This window comes from Nilaparvata lugens, chromosome 11 (assembly GCF_014356525.2).
Source record: "Nilaparvata lugens isolate BPH chromosome 11, ASM1435652v1, whole genome shotgun sequence".
Taxonomy (NCBI): Eukaryota; Metazoa; Arthropoda; class Insecta; order Hemiptera; family Delphacidae; genus Nilaparvata; species Nilaparvata lugens.
In genome coordinates this window covers 27,197,118-27,216,948 of record NC_052514.1, presented here as the reverse complement: position 1 = coordinate 27,216,948, position 19,831 = coordinate 27,197,118, and the positions used below count along the sequence as shown (strand labels likewise).

At 32.2% G+C, this 19,831-nt stretch overlaps 3 protein-coding genes across 6 annotated transcripts in view; all 3 read right to left on the bottom strand.

Annotated features, from left to right (window-relative positions):
• Positions 1–1,731: 1,731 nt before the first annotated feature.
• LOC120353604 (MD-2-related lipid-recognition protein-like) lies at positions 1,732–6,362 on the bottom strand. The gene is made up of 4 exons (XM_039438034.1): positions 5,877–6,362; positions 4,598–4,750; positions 2,907–3,076; positions 1,732–1,900 (listed from the first exon to the last, which is right to left on the bottom strand). The coding sequence occupies exons 1-4, from the start codon at positions 5,974–5,976 to the stop codon at positions 1,811–1,813; spliced, it is 513 nt and encodes a 170-aa protein (XP_039293968.1). The 5' UTR covers positions 5,977–6,362; the 3' UTR covers positions 1,732–1,810.
• Positions 6,363–7,123: 761 nt separating this feature from the next.
• On the bottom strand, positions 7,124–13,925 carry LOC120353603 (odorant receptor 49b-like). 2 transcript variants are annotated; one of them, XM_039438029.1, is made up of 6 exons: positions 13,614–13,912; positions 11,647–12,032; positions 10,806–10,905; positions 9,136–9,240; positions 8,427–8,585; positions 7,124–7,312 (listed from the first exon to the last, which is right to left on the bottom strand). In XM_039438029.1, exons 1-6 carry the CDS (start codon positions 13,815–13,817, stop codon positions 7,238–7,240), a joined length of 1,029 nt encoding a protein of 342 aa, XP_039293963.1. In that variant the 5' UTR covers positions 13,818–13,912; the 3' UTR covers positions 7,124–7,237. The 2 variants fall into 2 exon arrangements, with proteins under 2 accessions (XP_039293963.1, XP_039293964.1); XM_039438030.1 differs by lacking the exon at positions 9,136–9,240 and having other exon boundaries at positions 13,614–13,925.
• A 2,642-nt stretch (positions 13,926–16,567) lies between these two features.
• LOC111061350 overlaps positions 16,568–19,831 on the bottom strand; it is an 84,865-nt gene continuing 81,601 nt past the window's right edge. For all 3 annotated transcript variants that reach the window (XM_039438032.1, XM_039438031.1, XM_039438033.1), the window contains one exon: positions 16,568–19,430. In XM_039438032.1, the coding sequence (XP_039293966.1) occupies positions 19,056–19,430 (375 nt within the window). In that variant the 3' untranslated portion in view covers positions 16,568–19,055. The remainder of the gene's footprint in view (positions 19,431–19,831) is intronic.

Sequence of the window (19,831 nt, the reverse complement as noted above, 5' to 3'; positions counted from 1 at the left end):
AAAACGGTTTGATTAATTAATTCTCCCATTATAAAATACTATTACTAGTTAGTTTGAGTGGTAGTTTAATTAATTATTAAACTTGTTTTAGTGGTCAGTAATACCACGGAATAAGGAAACCATTAATGTTCAACTAATGTGTTCAACAATTTAGTGTTCTTTACTCCGTGGTAATACCAATCTCTAATACTAATAATCATACTATCAGCTCATACCATTTCCACTGGTGACTTCGTAATATCATAGAGAAACAATAGCGTAAGTAGATATCCCATGGTATAATGAGTTTATGTCGCAACTTTTACTTTTATCTCAAGCCGATTACTGTCACTTATTGTCGATTTTTACTGTTTTGACCGGGTGAGAGTGTATGAACGGCACAATATGAGAGACTACCAGTGTCACACAGCTTCAAGGGAAAGAACTACGTGGACTATCGGCTTGAGATAACAGTAAAAGTTACGACATAAACTCCCAATACCATGGGATATCTCCTTACACTATTGTTTCTCTATTGTAATATGGAGTAAGATTTTCTGGTAAGAAAAGTGACCTACCAAGTTTGAATACCCATACTGACTTTGGTTTTGATTTTTTGTAAGGCTACAAGAATATACCCTCGAATGCTGCCAGTCTTCATCAGTTGATGAAAGAAGAAAACCTTTGGAAAATTGAAGAATTTGAAGCAAAATGCGGTTTGGATTTCATAATCCGGTTGTAGCAGGCCTCTGTACTTCAAGTTAGGAACATACTCAGTAAGTGAAGCAACATTCATATCTATATCCATCATTCATCCGCATCATCATTACATCTAAACAGTAGGACTTGCAACATTTTATCTTCAAATTTTTATTAATTACATTTGGACTGTTGTATAAATTAGAATTGGAACCGTTTTGGGCTTATAAGCCTGTGGTACTTTTCTGTAAGTTGTGTAATTCTGAATGATTAAATAAATTACCCAAAATAATTACTCCGTAATACGGTACTATTAATAGGTAGTGGTCAACTTGTTCCCGTTCGCATGTACGCCTATTACATTCAACAGCCGTAAAATGATGTCATCCAAAGGAAGTAATTAGAAGAACCCATGAACGAATTTAGCAGCGGTCGGATGACGTCATTAACCTATGTGTAACCAGGCCTTGAATTTCTATTACTATGACGTTCATTATGCACTGAACAATATACTCTTCAATAACAATTTTTGATAAATATTATGATTTACAATTGAGGACATTCCTATATTGTTCAATTTTATTAAAGATTCTTGTAGATTACTAGTGCACATGAGCCAGTTTGAATTTTTTAGGGTCATGGCGAAATCAAAGTTCAAGACTATCTAAACAAACGATACAAAAATATTATGTAACTGACATTTGATTATCGTATGTGAACTGAAATTTATCTGCTAGACTGGATTGTTTAATGCAGTCAGTAATGATACGGGAACAATACACGTGCATAAAAAAGAATGCTATTAAAGATGTGATATCTTACATCCAACAATTGGTATACTCAAAATGGAGATCAGAAAGCATGTAATCTTATGTTCAAGATTGCTGCGTAATGGATACTGTGCGTATGGAGATGAAAAAACAGCAGTGTAAAAGCAATAAGAACTTCTTTATTTTTCATGTAGCTCTGTAACATGTAATTGGATTGTCAGAATTGGATTGACACAATTATGTCTATGAAGGTTACAATATTGGATGGTAGGAAAACTGTCAATTAAAGTGAACAAATGGTGTTTTTATTTTAAAAAACAATATATCATCAATAAATCAATAATATTTAGTGTACACGAAGCTCATGGTACAATCTTCAGTCTGAATCTGAAACAGCATTCCTTTGTTGGGTCCTCAGCACTTAGTACCTTCCATTTCACGGTGTAGATGTCCTGGAACAGAACACGTTTTCATCAACTTGAAAAATCTAAGTATCTTCTAAATATGAAGAAAATAAAATTCAATCTTAAAAGCTATCAATGGTTTTATGAGTAGTAATATCTTCTTCAAATTAGAGAGTTATTCATCACTTCTCAAACTATTGTGAGTATATTGTTTAAAGGTGTTTTGAGTCCAGATCACACAGAATATTTTCTGTTTCCATTTGTCAATCTATCTCTATTAATGCATGTTAATGCTTTGCAAATTCAACTGTGCGGATTGAATTTACATTCGTATTTCACAGTGAGATTGGTGTTGACTGTTGGAATTTATCAAATAATTCTGCTTCATTTCTTAAATGCTGCAATTCTTAAACGCCACGAGAAAACCCCCCAAAAAAAGCTTTGGATAGCAATCCATGGACTTTCTCATGGTGATCCGGCTATATTCAAAACTCAAGTAGGCCTAAATATTTGTGAATTTATCATTTTTACATAAAAAATTGGAAATATGTCGTATATGAATCCACAATCGCAAGTGAACATATACATAAGTAGTATACATTTACAAGCTTAGAACAATATATCAGTTAATTGTACCATGGTCACCGGAACAACAAAATCTTCCATTTCGAAAATCATATCGATTCAACTACTGATATTAGTAATACTGTTGTACTAGTAATTTAGTCATGTACAATTATCACACTTATATGAGAAGGCTCAACAGGCTTATGCCCAAAACTGTTCCTTTTCAAATTTATAGTACAGTCCAAATCAAAATACACTAGTAATACTGATTCAACTGTTGTAAATAATATAACTATAAAATAGACATGATGAAACGAGAGTTTTCTATCAGTCGCCGTATTATATTTTCAAAGAATTAGGCTACATGGACGTCGTCATGTGCTTCCTACATATTATGAGTAATAGTATTAGTCATGTAATATTCAATTTGAATCACGCAATTATAAAACAATAAGTTGTAAATTAATTAATGGAATTACAGTATTACCGGTGGGTAGGTGGATTTGATGCCGATTTTGTAGCTGTAGGTGGTGGCGACATCTTTCTCCATGGGGCACTTCATGTACTTGCATCCATTGGTGTCCATATCTTCGAATGGTACGTTCATTAGTGCTTGGTCCCAGTAGGCTTGCGAACTGATGTTTGTTGCCGAAAATTCTGTCAAAAATGGTGTAGCTATTAGTCTCGGAAACAATAAATTATTGTAGACTAGCAGGTAACCCGTGCTTCACAAGGGTCTAATTAAAAACTTGTCAAACTGAACACTTGACTTACTAAAATATTGACGAATTATAATAGGCCTATAACCATCCTCGGTAAATTAAGAATCTATATGCAAAATTTCAAGTTTTTCAGTCCAGTAGTTCAGACGTGATGATGCGTCATTCTTGAATTTCTATCCCGTATGTCTATAAGCTTATCCGTACCTTTGTTATACTATAGATAGTTATAGATGAGCTGAATACATGAGAGGGAAAATCGTATTTTATATTACAGTAACATTAATTAAGTATCTCCAATTTTCGGTCAAGTTAGTGGTTGATTTATGGTCGGGTGGAAGGGTTTCCATTGAGTTGAGGTCCCTCCCCAACACAGCTCATTCCCAAGTGAATAAAAAATGAAACAAAGTTCTTATATAGCCACATGCCACTTAACTTATTGTCTTTTTCAAATAGAACAGACAACGTATAATTGTATTTTCATCTTATTCGTGGAAGAATTATGCAACATTTGTAATGTAAATAAGTAATTTTTTTCTGAATAATATTTTAACTAGTCCGTTTCAGTTACATAAATTAGACTACTTATTATCCTATTAAATTTAGGGGAAGTTTTACTATTATACTAGTTTTACTAGAATTTTATTTAGGGGAGTATTACTAATAGGGGACGTTAATCAATCAATCATTTTATTCAGTAAAATGCATTACAAAATTGGTCCCGCTAGACCTAAAAGATTTTACAGCAGGTGCCTACAAATAATAGAATACATAAATAGAATTTTTTTGGTATTATGTCTGTTTTTTATTAATTATTTATTATTTCTACCTGATTCAATAAATAGTTTATCATATCTTCGAACGATGCTTTAGAAGCTTTGTCAAAATTTTTAGAATATCCAATAAATAACTTTGATTATATTATATCGAAATTACTAATGATTCTCCAATTCATGCTTATTGGAATATGTTTCTCTTTGATAACGTATGTCATGTTTTCTCATATATACATCGTTAATAGACATAATCCAATATACAAGCTAAGTACTGGTAATCCACATTTGAAAATTCACTTGGATAATGAAATCGAATCGCCATAAGAATAGGTACACTCTTGGGGTGTACACTCTTGACCCGGTGTACTAAACTGAATAATTTATTACAAATTGAATAACTAGGAAAGTCTGTTGTGACAAGCGGTTTAAATATGATTTCAATATTAGTATTTTTATTGAAAATATTATAATAGTTATTGAAACAATTTACTTTAACAGAAATCAATCTGACACGTTGTCAGCAGAGACGAATCTTATAATCATGATATGAATCATATTCTAAACTGAATTAAAATGGGTACTTCTTTAGAATGAAAGAGTAGTGAATGAATCAAATTTTAAGTTTTATTATAACTAGAATAAAATATAAGTAATGACGCGGATCGTAATATTTTTGAACTTACGAGGTGTGAAATGAACAGTGATTGCTCCTTCATTGCCGTGTTTCACTTTGCAAGGCTCATTGCTGGCCGCATCAGGGCATGGGTCAACGAACACTTTCTGTATGTTACACGATTGCTCATACTGTCTCGCTACTCCATCCTTGTCTCTTTGGACTGCAATAGAAATTACAAAACACATTTCAATTTTGTTTCTTTCAAAAACACAATTATTCAGTTTTTCAATACTTCAATGTCGGCTTGTCAATTTCATTTTATATGGAAAAGATTCAATTTTAATAAATAAATATCAGAAGTCAGTGAGATATGAATGCAGTATACTTTCGCATCGCTTAGTTCATAGAAATTATTACTATTTTATATAGATTCATAACTTATATAAATATTTTACCATCTACTCTTTATAAAGTAGCAATGGCAACCTGCATATTGACACTATTTTGTTAGAAAAATTGATAGAAATCCACAGTTTGTAAAGGATTAGAAACTACATAATAATTTCTCATTATCTCTTGAAATTCCTCTAGATACCTAGATAGGTGAGGCCGCAGTTTAAAGGTAGGCGCACACAGATCGTCATCGGACGGACGGCACGCATCGGACGGATCGGACGATTAGATTTGATGCATTGTTTTCAATTGGAGTGCGCATACCTATCCGCATCGTATAGGTATGCGCACTCCAATTGAAAACAATGCATCAAATCAATTCGTCCGATCCGTCCGATGCGTGCCGTCCGTCCGATGACGATCTGTGTGCGCCTACCTTAAGGCCGTACATTATTTATTTTCATCACTTCTTTGTACGGTCAGAACGGCCAAAAGAATTTCGTTAATTGAAACAATCGAGAATTCGACTAATTTCTGCATTATCTCATTTTGTAATGGTGTAACTTACTTGGTTTCTTGTAGTGAATTCACACTGCTTGTTGGAAAATTTAAACAATTCTTTCAAGTAATAGTCGTTGAGATAGTAGTTGAAATTGAATAAACTTTCAATCTTATTTTTTACAATAAATAAGTTTATACCTTCAATTTAAATTAGTCGTTTCAACCCACAATACACGAACGTTCATCTTTAATTTTCTGATGATAAGTTTCAGTGCTCCTTTTGACAGAATGATTGTTAGAATTTTGTCATATTTACTCATCAGCTCCACCACTCAAATTTAAATGTTTTTTGAAATGAAAACATCGCTGATCAACTGGTATAGGTTTGAAATGCAGAAGAATTTTATTATTCTAAATTATAGTGTAAAATTCTCAATTGATAGGCTACTTACATTTTTGGCATTTGGAGAACTTTACTTCTTCGCCATAAACGAAAATGACATCAGCTAATAATACTACACAGATACTAAGTAATACACTTAATGACACCATGCTGGATGAGTAAAGTCAAAATTCCAAATAAGAGAAAGATATATTCGATTTTCGGCTCACGGAAGTCCTGACAACACTATTCTAGGCAGAAATACTGCAACTATCTTGCCCAGACGAGTTATTAAACTAAACTGAAAACTGGCTGTTGGCACCAAGAGTACAAAGGTTCTCTGCCCCCTTCTTCTTCCTTGTTATCATGGTTCTATCAGTTATTTACTCTATTACGTTTGCTCGGATGAGTAGATAAATTGAAATTTTTGTGCATAACATATGAATCATCATTCAATTCTGATAAGAATTATTGTGAAAGTCGATAGTTGAAATGTGTGTACATAACATATAAATTTAATTCTGATAAGAATTTTGAAAGTCGATTTAAAATTTTATAAACAAACTTTTTCAGCACATGTACGGCTGTTTATATATTTATTCGTATTTTTTTCTATGACAATCAAATTACAGGATTGAAATAAAAACTATGAGTTTCTCTCAGAGTCCTGAATGTGATATGGATAAATCATTAGGGCTTTGTCAATAAATCTACCCGTTTCAAATAGCTGCAGTACTTCTTATGGGTTGTTTTAATAAAATATATATTTTAAAAATTATTGAAAAACACATTTTGTTACAGATCGAAATTACTGAGATGTTGCATTCATGTACAGCATTTAATTTGGATTGTCGTTAAATAATAAAATTTTAAATATTCTGTTATTTTGATCGTTATTATTTTTCAAGGGACTATTACCATAATTATGATGTAGTGATTGATGAATATTCTGTCCAATAATAATAATTCTGTTACAATGAAATAAAGCTGGGTTTATACAAAGTTATTAACAAAATGTTAATAACTTGATCATTTTAGATTCTATTAGATTGAACTTGAAAAACCCATATGTTCATCATGTGTATGATAAGTTATGTTCAATCTAATAGAATCTTTAAGGATTAAGTTATTAACATTTTATTAATAACTTTTGTGTAAACGCAGCTTAACAGGATTATTTTTGCCGTAACTTATAACTTCAAAATACCTTGCCGTTATAATAATTTTAATCAAAATGACTGGGCCCAGTTTGAATAAATTTCTAAAGATTTGACACAACTCGACTGGATTGACTCATTAGAATAAAATTCAAGACATTATCACCATTTATGAGACTAATTTACTAATATAGTATTAACAGTGCTTCAATTTGAATATTTTGGCTGCACAGTTGAATTGTTGACATAGTTTGTGTTTCTTTTATTTCAAGTTTCAGAATTGTAGTTGTTGATCAGCTTTATTTAAATTCTGAAGTACTGTGTAGTAGGAGTAGGACGCTTTGAAAATCTGAAAAAGATTGATTAAATAATAAATTTAAATTGATATCCGTCAGTTAGCCTATCAATCTTGATCCAGAGAATAAATTTAAACAGATAATCAAATAGGCAAGTTATAGGGAATGTTATGACTGGCAATATTCTCTTTGAAGACTGAATGTAGACTACGTTGTGATGGAAAAACACATTGATATGATTAAAATTAAAAATATTGCACAAATTTAGGAAAAGATATTCATATGATACTTTATCAAGATTTTAACATTGGGTTATTCCCTCTACTACTATTTCTTATAGAAATTCTTCAATTAAAAAAATTCTGCATTCAGCTCCACGTATATAAAACAAAATTCATTATAAAACTGATATTGTTTTTCTGATTACTCAATTTGAGTTACTGTTTATTAAATTATTTTTTTCTCTGAATATTATTTGGAGGAATGCAATCCAATTGAAAAAATAACTTGAAATGAGTAATTTTAAAAAGGTATCAATTTCTCAAAAATTGATTTTCCGTGAAAAAATTTTTATGTGGTAAACAATACCGTAAAAAATGTACCCCCAAAATTTCATAAATTTACCTGTTACAGTAACAGGATCAGTTCCGACAATAAGTTACAATTTTAGCAGCTTCATATTTTAATATTTTTCAATGTTGTTTTCCATCACGAACTGCTTATTATTCAATCACTTTTTCATATTAAAAGAACGACTTGCAGTCAGAATGCTGACTGCTAGTCGTTCTTTTCAATAGAAAAAAGTGATTCAATATTTCCTACAAAATTGATTTAATATGAAAAAATTGATAAAATTCAAATCCATAAACTTTGAAAAATTTCACCAGTAAAAAGTATATAAAAACCTGTGGTACAGTCTGCTCAACTCTGTAAGTGAATAATTTAATTTATAATTAAGTATTACGTGATTTCAAATGCAATTTAATCAAGTAGACAATATGGTAGGCCTACCTACAAATTTCGTTCATAGATGAATTACAAAACTTCTTGGTCAATACGATTAAGTACGATATGGTAGTTGAAATACAGTTAGAAGAATATACCAGTACATTTAAACCTTCAACTTCTAAATTCTACCACAAATTAATCTTGAATCAGGCGCCCTACCTGTATATAAGTCTCCAGTGACATGGGTATAAACCCAGTGCGCCCATTGAGCTGTTCTGGCTTCTGTGCCCTTGTAATCACAATCGCCAAACTTCTTCTCACATTGAATGACATATTGTGCCATTCCGATTTGTAGACTGCAAAGCCAACAAGTTGACTCTGGACAACAAACAATAGAGCTCAGAAGATTATTCTCTGACATTATTTCAAGCTTAAAATCTTCAGAGCCAGTATAATTTTGATTTAAAAATGGTTTCACAAAGATTCAGTGATCTATATTAAGATTGTAAACCTCAGTGTAGTTTCAACTAAGTTATCGTACCATATTGAACTATTTACTTCAAAATAATCATTCGCATATCAAATTAAATTAACATAAATAGAAGAATAATAGATTGTTCATAAATTAAATTTCTTTGGTATTCAAATTCTCTATGAACTATGAACTGAATACAGTGAATCAGTATTGTTGTATAACAGGGGACTGCGTCCTTGAAATTTTTTGGGGGAGAGTCTTTTTTGAAGCAGTGCTTAATATAACGACATTTTTCCCGATGATAAAATTTTTTGGGAGGGGGTTGGTGCTATAATCTGGTACCTAATATAAAATCATATTTAGGGTGGGGGGTGCGTCCTCGGGCTTGGGGGGGGGTCACCCCTGTGTAGTGACTAACTTTATAGTGAATTATTGGAAATTTGGAAATTTCACCTTTCTTGCAATATATTCTCCACACCAACAGTCCAATAGCAGTTCATATCCACAGCTCATTAAACAGAAGCAGCAGTTTATTTGTTGTGCGGTGCCTGCAGTTTGCTGAAAAAGAAAATATAAATTTTGTAAGAAAAAATGTTCTTTGATCATTTTGCAATGCGATAAGTTTTGTGTGTGGTTACGATAATATAAAATTGCAGGAAGGAGAATAAAGTGCAGATAGTACATAAGTATTAGAAGCGTTCTTATTTTAGCTCAATCGTTTAATTGGTTGACAGCCCTCCATTCAGATCTGTCCATTGCTACTCTCTCCCATTGTACATAGCTCATAGCACCCAGATCCTTCGTCATTTTTCTCAGATACTGTAGCCGGGGCCTTTCATGACCCCTCTTTCCATCAACTGTACCTTCAGATTACTTAACGTGGATGCGTTGTGTCTTATTTTTTTAAATTTTGTCCAATCCAAAAATGTCGTCTATTCCTTAGAAAATTCAGAAGAGGTCTCTTTTCCACTGCCCTTTGGAATACCTCCTCATTCGTGACTCTGTCAGTCTATTACTGTATACTTTGAGCATTCGCCTCATCACCACACTTCAAGGCATTTAGTCATTTCCTCAGCCTTACCAATAGTCCAAGTTTCAGACCCATAGAGAGCTACTCTAGATAAAACATTTGCATTATGTACGTTTTGTTAGGGGGGCAAGTTTTGGGGTTTACCTGTTAGCCTCCACATATTTTAAATAAATGAATGTAACTCTTTATTATAGTCCCTTTTTTCAACGTTGGACTATTTGAGGGAAGAAGCTGCCTTTCACTAATGAGCACACCCTAAGCTTCTCTGATTCAACGTTTCATATCCAGTTTATCTTTTCCATCCTCCAAGATATTCAAACATTTTAACTTACTTTAGGGCGTGATTATCAAATTCAATGGACACATTCTCTGGGACTTGAGCAGGCCATCACATTAGAAGCCTATCTAATAAATATTTATCAAACTGAATGATAGTGAAGGCGAGTTTGGTTACCTTTTATTTCTTAGAAATAATCTCCTAATCCGAGGTAAGTTATAGTGCTCCTGATATCAAATGTTAACAGTCTACTTTCTAGTATTTTTTCCCATTGACATATGTGCCATTTTTATGCTTTAAAAGTGTCAAAAATGCATTCTTCGCAAAATATGAGCTGAGAGAGGCAATGGAAAATCCATATAGGCCTAAATCACATTTTGTAAGTAGGGTAAACTGGTAGACAAATTATGAATAACTCATACCTTTGGAGTAGGTACATGGAAAATAATAAAGTTACTTTCATCTCCTGTTTAACAGTGAACTATTTTGAATCGAATCTTTATATTTTCAGTTGAAATCTTAAGTGTAAACCCCGCCGTGAGGTTTGCAATGAAGATTATTTCTGAGCACGTTGAACTGGTGTTATCAATATTCAGATTTTTTCCTGCTTCAATCCATATTCTTTCGTGGATAGTTCATCGAATTTCCGTAAGTATTTTTTGATCAGCTAAGACTATTTTTTAGTCACTTTTTGACATTAATGTACGTATTTTTGATTAGCTAAGAATATTTTTTCTCAAAGGGGTTCAAATTCCGAATATTTTACAATAATTCCGATTGCCCTAGGCTATTTAAAAGCACCACAGGAAAACCCACCTCCGTAACTGCATAGAGAAGATCCGCCAGAATTCCGAAGTAAAATATTGTTTTTGTAACAATTATTGGTCGGAAATAAACAATAACTCGTCTTGATAAACTGAAACAAAGAATAAATTCGAATCATATTGTGAGTTCATGAGGAAACAGATTTTGGTAGTATTTTTTTTATCATCGATTTTTAGTCCAAAGTGAGATAATTAAAGTGAAATAGGCTTATCAACTATTTTCACAAACTGAGTAAAGATAAATGAAATTATTCAACTTGTTATTGATTGTGCATTTCAATGCAAATAAGTTTTATTTGAAGATTTTCAACTGGTAAAATTCAATTTTGAAATAAATTCACTTACGCTCCCTCATTTTTCCAATCAATCACTTCGGATTATTTCTACACAATAATTATCATTCTTCACGTTTATTCGAGGAAACTGAGTTTAATCATTTAATTAATTTTTAACATTTTTCAATAGGATTCAGATCACTGTCAAAAAATATTATTCTTAACGAGAACAGACAATTTATTGAACCAAAATTTAAAGTCAAATTAATCCTGAAATACTTATTAAGTGGTAAATGCACTTAATATTAGTAGTGACGATCGTCACAACTAATTAGTTCATTTTTCACTTCATAAGTGTTTTCAAAATTGAAGTTCTCTATCAATAGTAAAAAATATGGATATGCAACACAGTAATCACGCCGAAAGAAGAATATAATATTAATCTCTTTTCAATTTCCAAAGTCAAAAAAAAAAAAAATAGTATTTGTTTATTCTATCACAGGAGTTCTACTCTGAACTGATATATATGAAGTCTTGAAGGTATTTAAAAGTGCTCACCTTAAAGCTTGTTGATGTGATCTTATGATATCATTCAGTATTGACTCTTCTCTCATCTTTCTTCCATCATCTAGCTTTTCATCAGTCGCTTTCAAAGTCTCGAATCGCTTAGCTATCATATCGAATTGCCCATTAATGTAGAAAGTTAGCATAGGCAATACTGAGTATCGGACCATCATTGATATACAACCCATAGTCAACGCTATGTACATCAGAGTTTTGGTCACTTCAAAGTATGGCGAAATTGTGTAGTCATAAGGAAGCCAGGGAAGATAGGCGATAAGTCGCTCTGGATTCTTCCTACCGAAATGTATGTTGGCTTTTATGCTATCCTCATTATTGCCTATGTATTCGCTGTTGATTATGCCTCCTAGAAATGTTGGAACCTGCACAAATAGAAAATGTTATAATAATATAATATTTTACATTCGATAAATTAAAAAGTGTTAAGAAGGATGTCAGTGCTATGCTATTGCTATCATCCGGTAGAAAGTTTCACACTAACACTCCATTTCTTCAAAACTCTACAAATTCTGTGGAACAAATTAATTCTCTCTGATAAAATACTTTCATTAGCTAAATGATGTTTAAAGGACTGCTTAGTTGTTCGAGAACAGGGTTATCAGACTTTGATTTACAGTAAAAATGGTTAGCATTATTTTCCGATTGGAAGGATATTCAATCAACGATTCCCATTAACATATAGGTTGCATACGGTAGATGATACAAATAATTTGAAATTGATATGTTGCGTATAAGGTATAAATGTTGCTCATATAATAAGTATTTGCGAAAATGAAAAATAAAAGCACTTTTATTGCTAAATCTCATATTGTGCTACATCAAGAGTAAATTAACAATAGACATGGCAAACCTAATTAGGACATCGATATCTACTCTCACTCAAAACCTTTTTCAAAATTTTTGAATAAAGGGAGGGATAGAATTGTATTGGAATTAGGTCTCTCCTTATAACACAAATTAACACGAAAATTTGAATTTTATTCATGTATGGGATCCTTAAGAAAATAGGAAATAAGGGAATATTTAAATGCATACGTTTGAATGAATGAATAATGAATTTATCGCCAAATACAAGAAATATTTTTACGAATAAAATAATCATTAGATTACAATGGTTTTTGGCGTGACTGGGAAAAGAAGCCCTGAGCTCCAGCCACGAGTTCTAAAAATAAGAAATACATTTTTTAATCTAATAACAGCAGTACAAATGATACAATTCTGTTGATGGATGATAATCTATGGATGTTGAATTTTATCAATAATCAAGTACTTGATAAACAAAATATAGATGCACAGAAAAATAATATAGGCTAAACCTTTTCGAGTTTTAATAATTTTTACACAATTGATATTGCCAAAAAATTGGTGATTCAGCCAACTCAATTCTCAATTTTAAAATAATAGTTTTGTTTTACCCACGATCTTATTAATCTCAATTTGGTTTTTGTTATTTTATCCTTAATAAAGTCTTCCGTAATTTTATTTATTAGTTTATTACTCTGATACCGTATTCAAATTGGTGTTTACTAGATGTTAATGAAGTAAAATTCACGTTTCATTCACGAATGCTGAAATAGGTAGTTTACAAGTTTCTACCAGAATCATCTCTCATGTTTCATCTCTATTATCCTAAGCACCTAAGGTACATACAGAATTATGCGCCAGGAACACACGCATTCCACTTTTCATCAGCTGATGCTATCCTTATTATATCTGTATTTGTACAGGAACAGAAATATACAAATACAATAAGCATAGCGTCAACTGATGAAAAGTGAAACACGCGTGTTCCTGGCGCATACAGGTATGTCTGTCTCTGTTCAGCTCTAGATGCAACTTTCTTGGACAAATAGTGCACTAGCTACAAGTGATGTCCATGTTGTCGTGTACAATTTATTGAAAAGTGGAGATGTTAGTGATGCTTTGTTCAGTTTCCAAAATACCTGCAGTACAGTGATGGCAGAAATGAGCCACAGCGATCTTTTACGACTCTGTTCGTTCTCAACTTCGGCATGAGATCCGTCAGCCGTGTATTTGTCGTGAATACTCTGAATGATGTCCAGCAATTCTGATCGCGTTCTGATCATCATGAAGATCTGGAAATAATTCCATGCGACAATATTGGGCGCATTACAAAAAAAGTCCATTCAAAAATTGAGGAAAGATGAAAAAAGGTTTTCTGGTGAAACTGAAATTGAAATGAGTTTATTGAATTGATTTATTAAATGAATTTATTAAATTGTACCTATTTTGAAGTTGATACGAAACTATTCAATTTTTTTCAAAATTTCAATAGTTTTGTATCAACTTCAAAATAGGTACACACTTGTACGTTCTACCCCTGTAATATGATTGTGGTGAATTTCCATTATGTTTTGCATTTTATAAACATCCTCCACATATGACACTTTTAAGTGGCGATCGATAGTTATTTGCAATGTACCTAGAATACAATTACATTTAATTAAACAATGAATACAATTAAATTTCCACCCCTCGATCGATAGCCCCAGGTAACCTGGGTCCACGTGCTTGCGAAATCTGCTGTTAGCGTGCAGCAGTGGTTGAGATTCAGTCGCCTGCAAATTCATTCAGAATTCGTTTAGAATACAATGTATTGTAGGTACGTTGGTTATTTGTATATCTAGAGTGAAAAATACAGCTCTTTCTCCCTGAGGGAAAAGTTTGATTTCCCTGAGGAAGACAAAGTATCTTCATAATGGAATTGTATATACCTAAGCCCACTCCCTACTAGGCCCACCCTGATACAAAATATTGATCAATGACAAGGTACTAGAAATGAGTGTCTAGAGGTAAGGTGTTAGAGAAGAATAATTAAAAAAACTTCGAAGGAATAATGGAAGTAGTTTTATTATCATTTACTAGGAGAGAAATTGTGATATTGGAGTGGAATATAGTGATGTAATAAGATATAATATAATAGAATAATAGATATTGAAAAATGAGAATATGTTGATTACCTGCATCATCATAGATATCCCATAGAGAGCAATAAATGCCTGGAATGGCGTGAGTTCTGAACCAGATTTGTACATGAAAAATGTTGATGGAAAATAGAAAATGTAGGAGAGAAACTCGATGGCAACTGCCAATCCTGTGAGGCTGTTATACATGCTTAATTTCCATTCTGATGTTGTACAGAACTTTGGTGGATGGATGCACATGAAACTCATCAATATTTTCAAAATATTGAATGGCTGGTACATTGTTTCCTCTTTGTAAGTCTACAGCCTCTTTTATTATCAAGTGTGAATAATGTACAACCTTCAATGATATTGGTAAATTTATTCCTGAAATCAAGATTAATAGCCTGAGAAATGAATGAGAAATCTATTGATATTGTACAGTTCAAGATGATATCTTCAGTGGATGTAAATATGTGTTCAAAAACTCAAGTCTTTGAAATTCCATCAGATCGAGGGCAAATTGTGTTTACTCCAAATTTGGTTAGGCTTATTATAGGACACAATATTTCTAATGCATTCAATTATAATGATTCTATATCGCTGTAAATAGTCAACATGCTCTCAGGCTGCAAGTTGAAGCTTTTTACAGTGTGATTTCATAGCATTTTATAGTTTGAATGTTGTTTGTATAATTTTGACACTTTTCTAAGTAGTAACTCAATTTATTGATCAACATAGAGAGTACCAGTAGTATAATTATTGATTCTCTAAAAATGATTATTGCTCCTAAAAGGAGTATCAATACAATAAGTTGCATACTATGTTCCTGTATCTGGGCTTGTAATATTATAAAAGGAGTATCAAAACTCCATATACGTTTTACGTATCAAACTCCTGTTTATAACTAGTAGGCCTCTATTGAAAAAATTAAGCCCAGGCGCTAATAATAAAGAAGTATTGCCGTACTCACACACCAAGAAAGATATTATGAGTTTTACTAGAACCGATGTTGTCGCTTTTATAGGAGAAAAATAGTCATTTTCAAAAGTTATTAATTTTTACTGAATCCAAATTTGAGAGAGATAGGCTAGATATTCTTGCATCAAATTACAGTATTGTATTTTCATAATTGCAAGAAGCAAACCAATCTAAAGAACGTAGAATTGTGTCAATGCATAATGTTGATCATTATGAGAGACTAAATAGGTTTACCCAATATTAGATCAAGCTCACCAACAATACAATAATTGATGGCTATTTTTGGCTGAATAATACAAACTCAACAGGTGCGCAACCATTGAAAATTTCTCATGTACTGCCCAGTCGCGTTATTACAAAGAGTAATATTATTTTTTGACTTCACTAATTGGGGCTAATAGCTCAGTATCTGAAGGTATTGAAAATGTGAATCGTTGTTTATGTTCACTCTCATAATTGGTTCAACTTGGTAAATGACTCAATACTTACTGTACCGGTACTTCAAAAGGATATTATCATCATTATGACTGTAAAATTATAATTCCTTATTCAATATAATAATGGTGTAAATATGACCTTTCAACCCGATTCTGTTGATAGAATTAAATTATTTTTATATTTCAGTTGACACATTATCAAGAGGATAATCTTCCTTTCATAGGATTCTACTAAGAAACAAGGGAGGATGATTAACTTCTATCCTGAATAAACCATATTGGCATAAAGAGACCAAGTTAAGAATGAACGTCAAATTTTCAAGGTAAATAATTCAGGATCATTTATTTATCCTCATTTTAATAAGTTGTTTCCATTTTCTTTCATATTCCAGTCTTTAACGTTTTACAGCAGCTTTTCAACTGTATTCCAATTTTATATATGATTGGAATTTGATGGATCTATTTGCTTAGCGTAAAAATATCTCAGAATCTAATTCATGAAATATTTTCTACTCATCGATTACCGAGATACCAGGAATGAAAAAAATTCGTAAGTCACTCTTAGAACAATTATTTATTGATTCTGATCACTACAAATATTACTACATTTTGAGCAGCTAGTCTTCTATTTGCTATTCTAATGTAAACCATTCAACCGTTGAGTTGACTTTGAAACCAGTTTTCATTAGTATGAATGCTTTTCTTGTAAAAACAATTCGATAGTTGAAGAGAAACAAAATCACTTGTAAACTACTTATTTTAAAATACGTCATTCTCGTATTGAAACGTTACTGTTATTTTCAATTATTGCCGCAATAAATAGTAATATAAATCATGACTAATTTGACTAAATTGATAGGCATTTGAAAAAAATGAATAGTAATATTTACGATTTCTGAAATTATTATTGTACTTTCAAACATTTTTGTGGTATATTTAATTTGAAAGATTATGAAAACTATTCTTGTAACAGATAACATCAACTAGATATCTCTTACTCACTATCAAGAAGTATATTTTTCAAAATCTATACAAACATCTATAATGTCTGTACATGCCTTTATTTTTCTCAAGAATAAATCACTCTAGAATTTTGTTAATTAATTTTAGAAAATAATGACTTGTTCACTATTGCTTTTGTAGTTAGAATTGCTTTTGTAGCATTATCAAATGAAAAATGATTTACAAGATCAAAATGGCACTTCCATCACTTTTAAATTAAGCTCATGAGCATCTTATCTACCAAGTAGGCCTAGGCTATAAATAATATTATCAACAGTTATTCAAATATTAGACATAACTTTATATTAATGGAATTTATTCCAAACACGGTTATACTTCCGCCTAGGCATTCTATGAAAACAAAGTCTAGGAAATGTCCTATTATTTATATAGTAGTTATCGGAATACAAATATCCGTATGTAATAACAAATATCACACTGAACAGATTATGACTGCTGGAAACAGTAGTTGTCTATTATTCAATATTTTTTGGAATCTCTTGAAAATAAATAATTTTTCTCTTCTTTGAAATTATTGGGGATTGTTTTCTTTAAATAAAATAGGTAGCGTATCATTCATCAGATAGGTTGTTTCAAATATCATTCATAATTAAAATAATACGATCATCATTATTTCCCAGACTAAAATTAATATTCGCTCTTACTACCTAATCACTATGATAAGTTTTAAGTATTGATTCAATACTGATGATATTTTTCATAAGTAAATTCCTTACTCTACTTAATAATATTTAGGAAGGTTAATGGTAATTAATAAATTAATACATTTAAATTACTATCACTATTTACAATTATTATCTTTAGCGGCTACTGGTTTGTACAAGAACCGTGAAATCTATTATCGTAATACTGTAATAATTTAATGAGGTTATTGCCTTTTTTGAATTTCAATACAGAACTGCAGTTGAAATAAATTAGATGCCGTTATATCTCAGAATTAATAATCCTATGGTGCCATGCTTGATAACCGTGATAACCCTTCATATTCTATGTTTGAAGAGTGGTTTTTCCACTTTAGAGCTGTTGGAAAAAAAGCACCAAAAATAAATAATGTTGATTGTATAAGCTAATATTTATATAAGTAACTGATTAGTTATGAAACATTTGTAATTTCTTGAATTTAAAATTCTCATAGCCCATTCATAAGTTCCAATAGATTTCACAGCTCACCTTATTGTACAACCATTACAACCATTTCCAATGATGGATATTGCCTCTAGGAAATAAATAGAGTGAATCGATTCTATTTAGAATCTTGTTAAAATCCCTTAATTATTCACCGTTTTAAATTATTAAGCGGTCTTTCGTTCGTTTAATCGGTTCGTTCAATGAACTCTTCGATAATGCATTTTTCTAAAATAAAAAATGGATTATTCCGTATAATAGTATATAATTATGGCTTTAATTAGTGGGACGAGCCTCACAGACCCTTACATCTCGAAATGAATTTAATTTGCAATTGAATTTCGTCGTTTGAGCCAAATCACGTGACCCTGGTTGACACACTTTTTTCATAATTATGTTCCAGAACATCCTTAACTAATATAATACTGTAAAGTAAATTACGAAAAGTTACAGCTGCCGGTCACCAATCCACGGACAATCTTGAGTACCCAGTTCTTGACACTCGAACCCTCACATTTTACAGGATTATTGATAAAATGATGGACTCATTTCAAAAAGTACAAGGTAGGTACAAAATGAAAAACGCGAATGAAAAACCCACAAAGAGAAAGTTTCACAGCTTCCTAAATAAATTACGAATCTCTTATGTGCTTATGCATGGCAAACGTTTCATAAAAATTGAAAATGGTCCATCATTTTGAATAACTCTGATAAATAGTTTTCTCAGTAAAACACTGAAGCCGGGCTGCACCAACAGGATCAATAATATAAATCTGCAATTAAGGAGCACTTGTACTGTGCAAGTTTAAACCATATCCTTCGTTGGGCCAACATGTAGATGCGGCATTAGATTTGGTTTGACAAAACAGTGTCCTTCAATCGGTAGACGATGCGCTCAAAACCTAGGATCGTAGGGCGTGGCGTTGAATCCGACATATCGGTTGTTCTTGCGGTGCACAAAGCCAGTGTTGGGCGCCGTGTTGTAGTAGACCACCCTCCGGATGCCGAACGGGTCGATGTATCCGAAGCTACCCGCCCGCTTGTCGCCGAGGCCCTCCTCCTCGTGATAGTGTCGCGGCAGATAGTAGCGGAAGCCATTGTTGGTGAAGGCAATGCCATCGTAGGGGTAGCGACGGTCGTCGCCGTCTATCGAGTTGGCAGTGGGGGGTGTAGTGTAGCTGTAGTGTGGCCGGAACGTCTGCGGACGGATGTAGTCCGGCCCCGGTGTGGTTGGCGTGTAGGCGTTTGGACTCACTTCCACCTGTTGCTCCTGAAACATCCAGCAAATTCAAATTCAAATTTATTTCACACACATACATACACATACAAAAATCAAAATAAAGTACAGCATGACAAGACAATACAGCTAAAATTTAACAGTAGCCGGTAAGTGAAAAACTACTGGCAGAAGATGTCTCTTGTTCGCCAGTGGGAGTAGGAGAAATATAACATTATCATACGCTTAACTTGATTCAAATTAAATTTATTTATTCAATCATTCAGAATTATACAACTTACAGAAAAGTACCACAAAGGCTAACTTACGCAAAATTAGCACAGAAGCAAATATACAAAAAAATTGTTTAAACAAATGTATAAACAAAATAGAAAATAATAAAAGGAAGAATAGAAAACAAAATAAAAAAATCAGTTTGGGTTTGAGTTTAGGTT

Coding starts and splice junctions, on each gene's coding strand:
- LOC120353603 (XM_039438029.1), bottom strand. CDS start 13,817: ATGGACTTTTTTTGTAATGCGCCCAATATTGTCGCATGGAATTATTTC. Junction 12,033..13,613: donor CTGCCATCACTGTACTGCAG/GTATTTTGGAAA, acceptor CTATTTGTGCAG/GTTCCAACATTTCTAGGAGG. Junction 9,241..10,805: donor TTCTCTATGCAGTTACGGAG/GTGGGTTTTCCT, acceptor TTTCTTTTTCAG/CAAACTGCAGGCACCGCACA.
- LOC120353604 (XM_039438034.1), bottom strand. CDS start 5,976: ATGGTGTCATTAAGTGTATTACTTAGTATCTGTGTAGTATTATTAGCT. Junction 4,751..5,876: donor GTTCTCCAAATGCCAAAAAT/GTAAGTAGCCTA, acceptor TTTCTATTGCAG/TCCAAAGAGACAAGGATGGA. Junction 1,901..2,906: donor TCAAATCCACCTACCCACCG/GTAATACTGTAA, acceptor GTTCTGTTCCAG/GACATCTACACCGTGAAATG.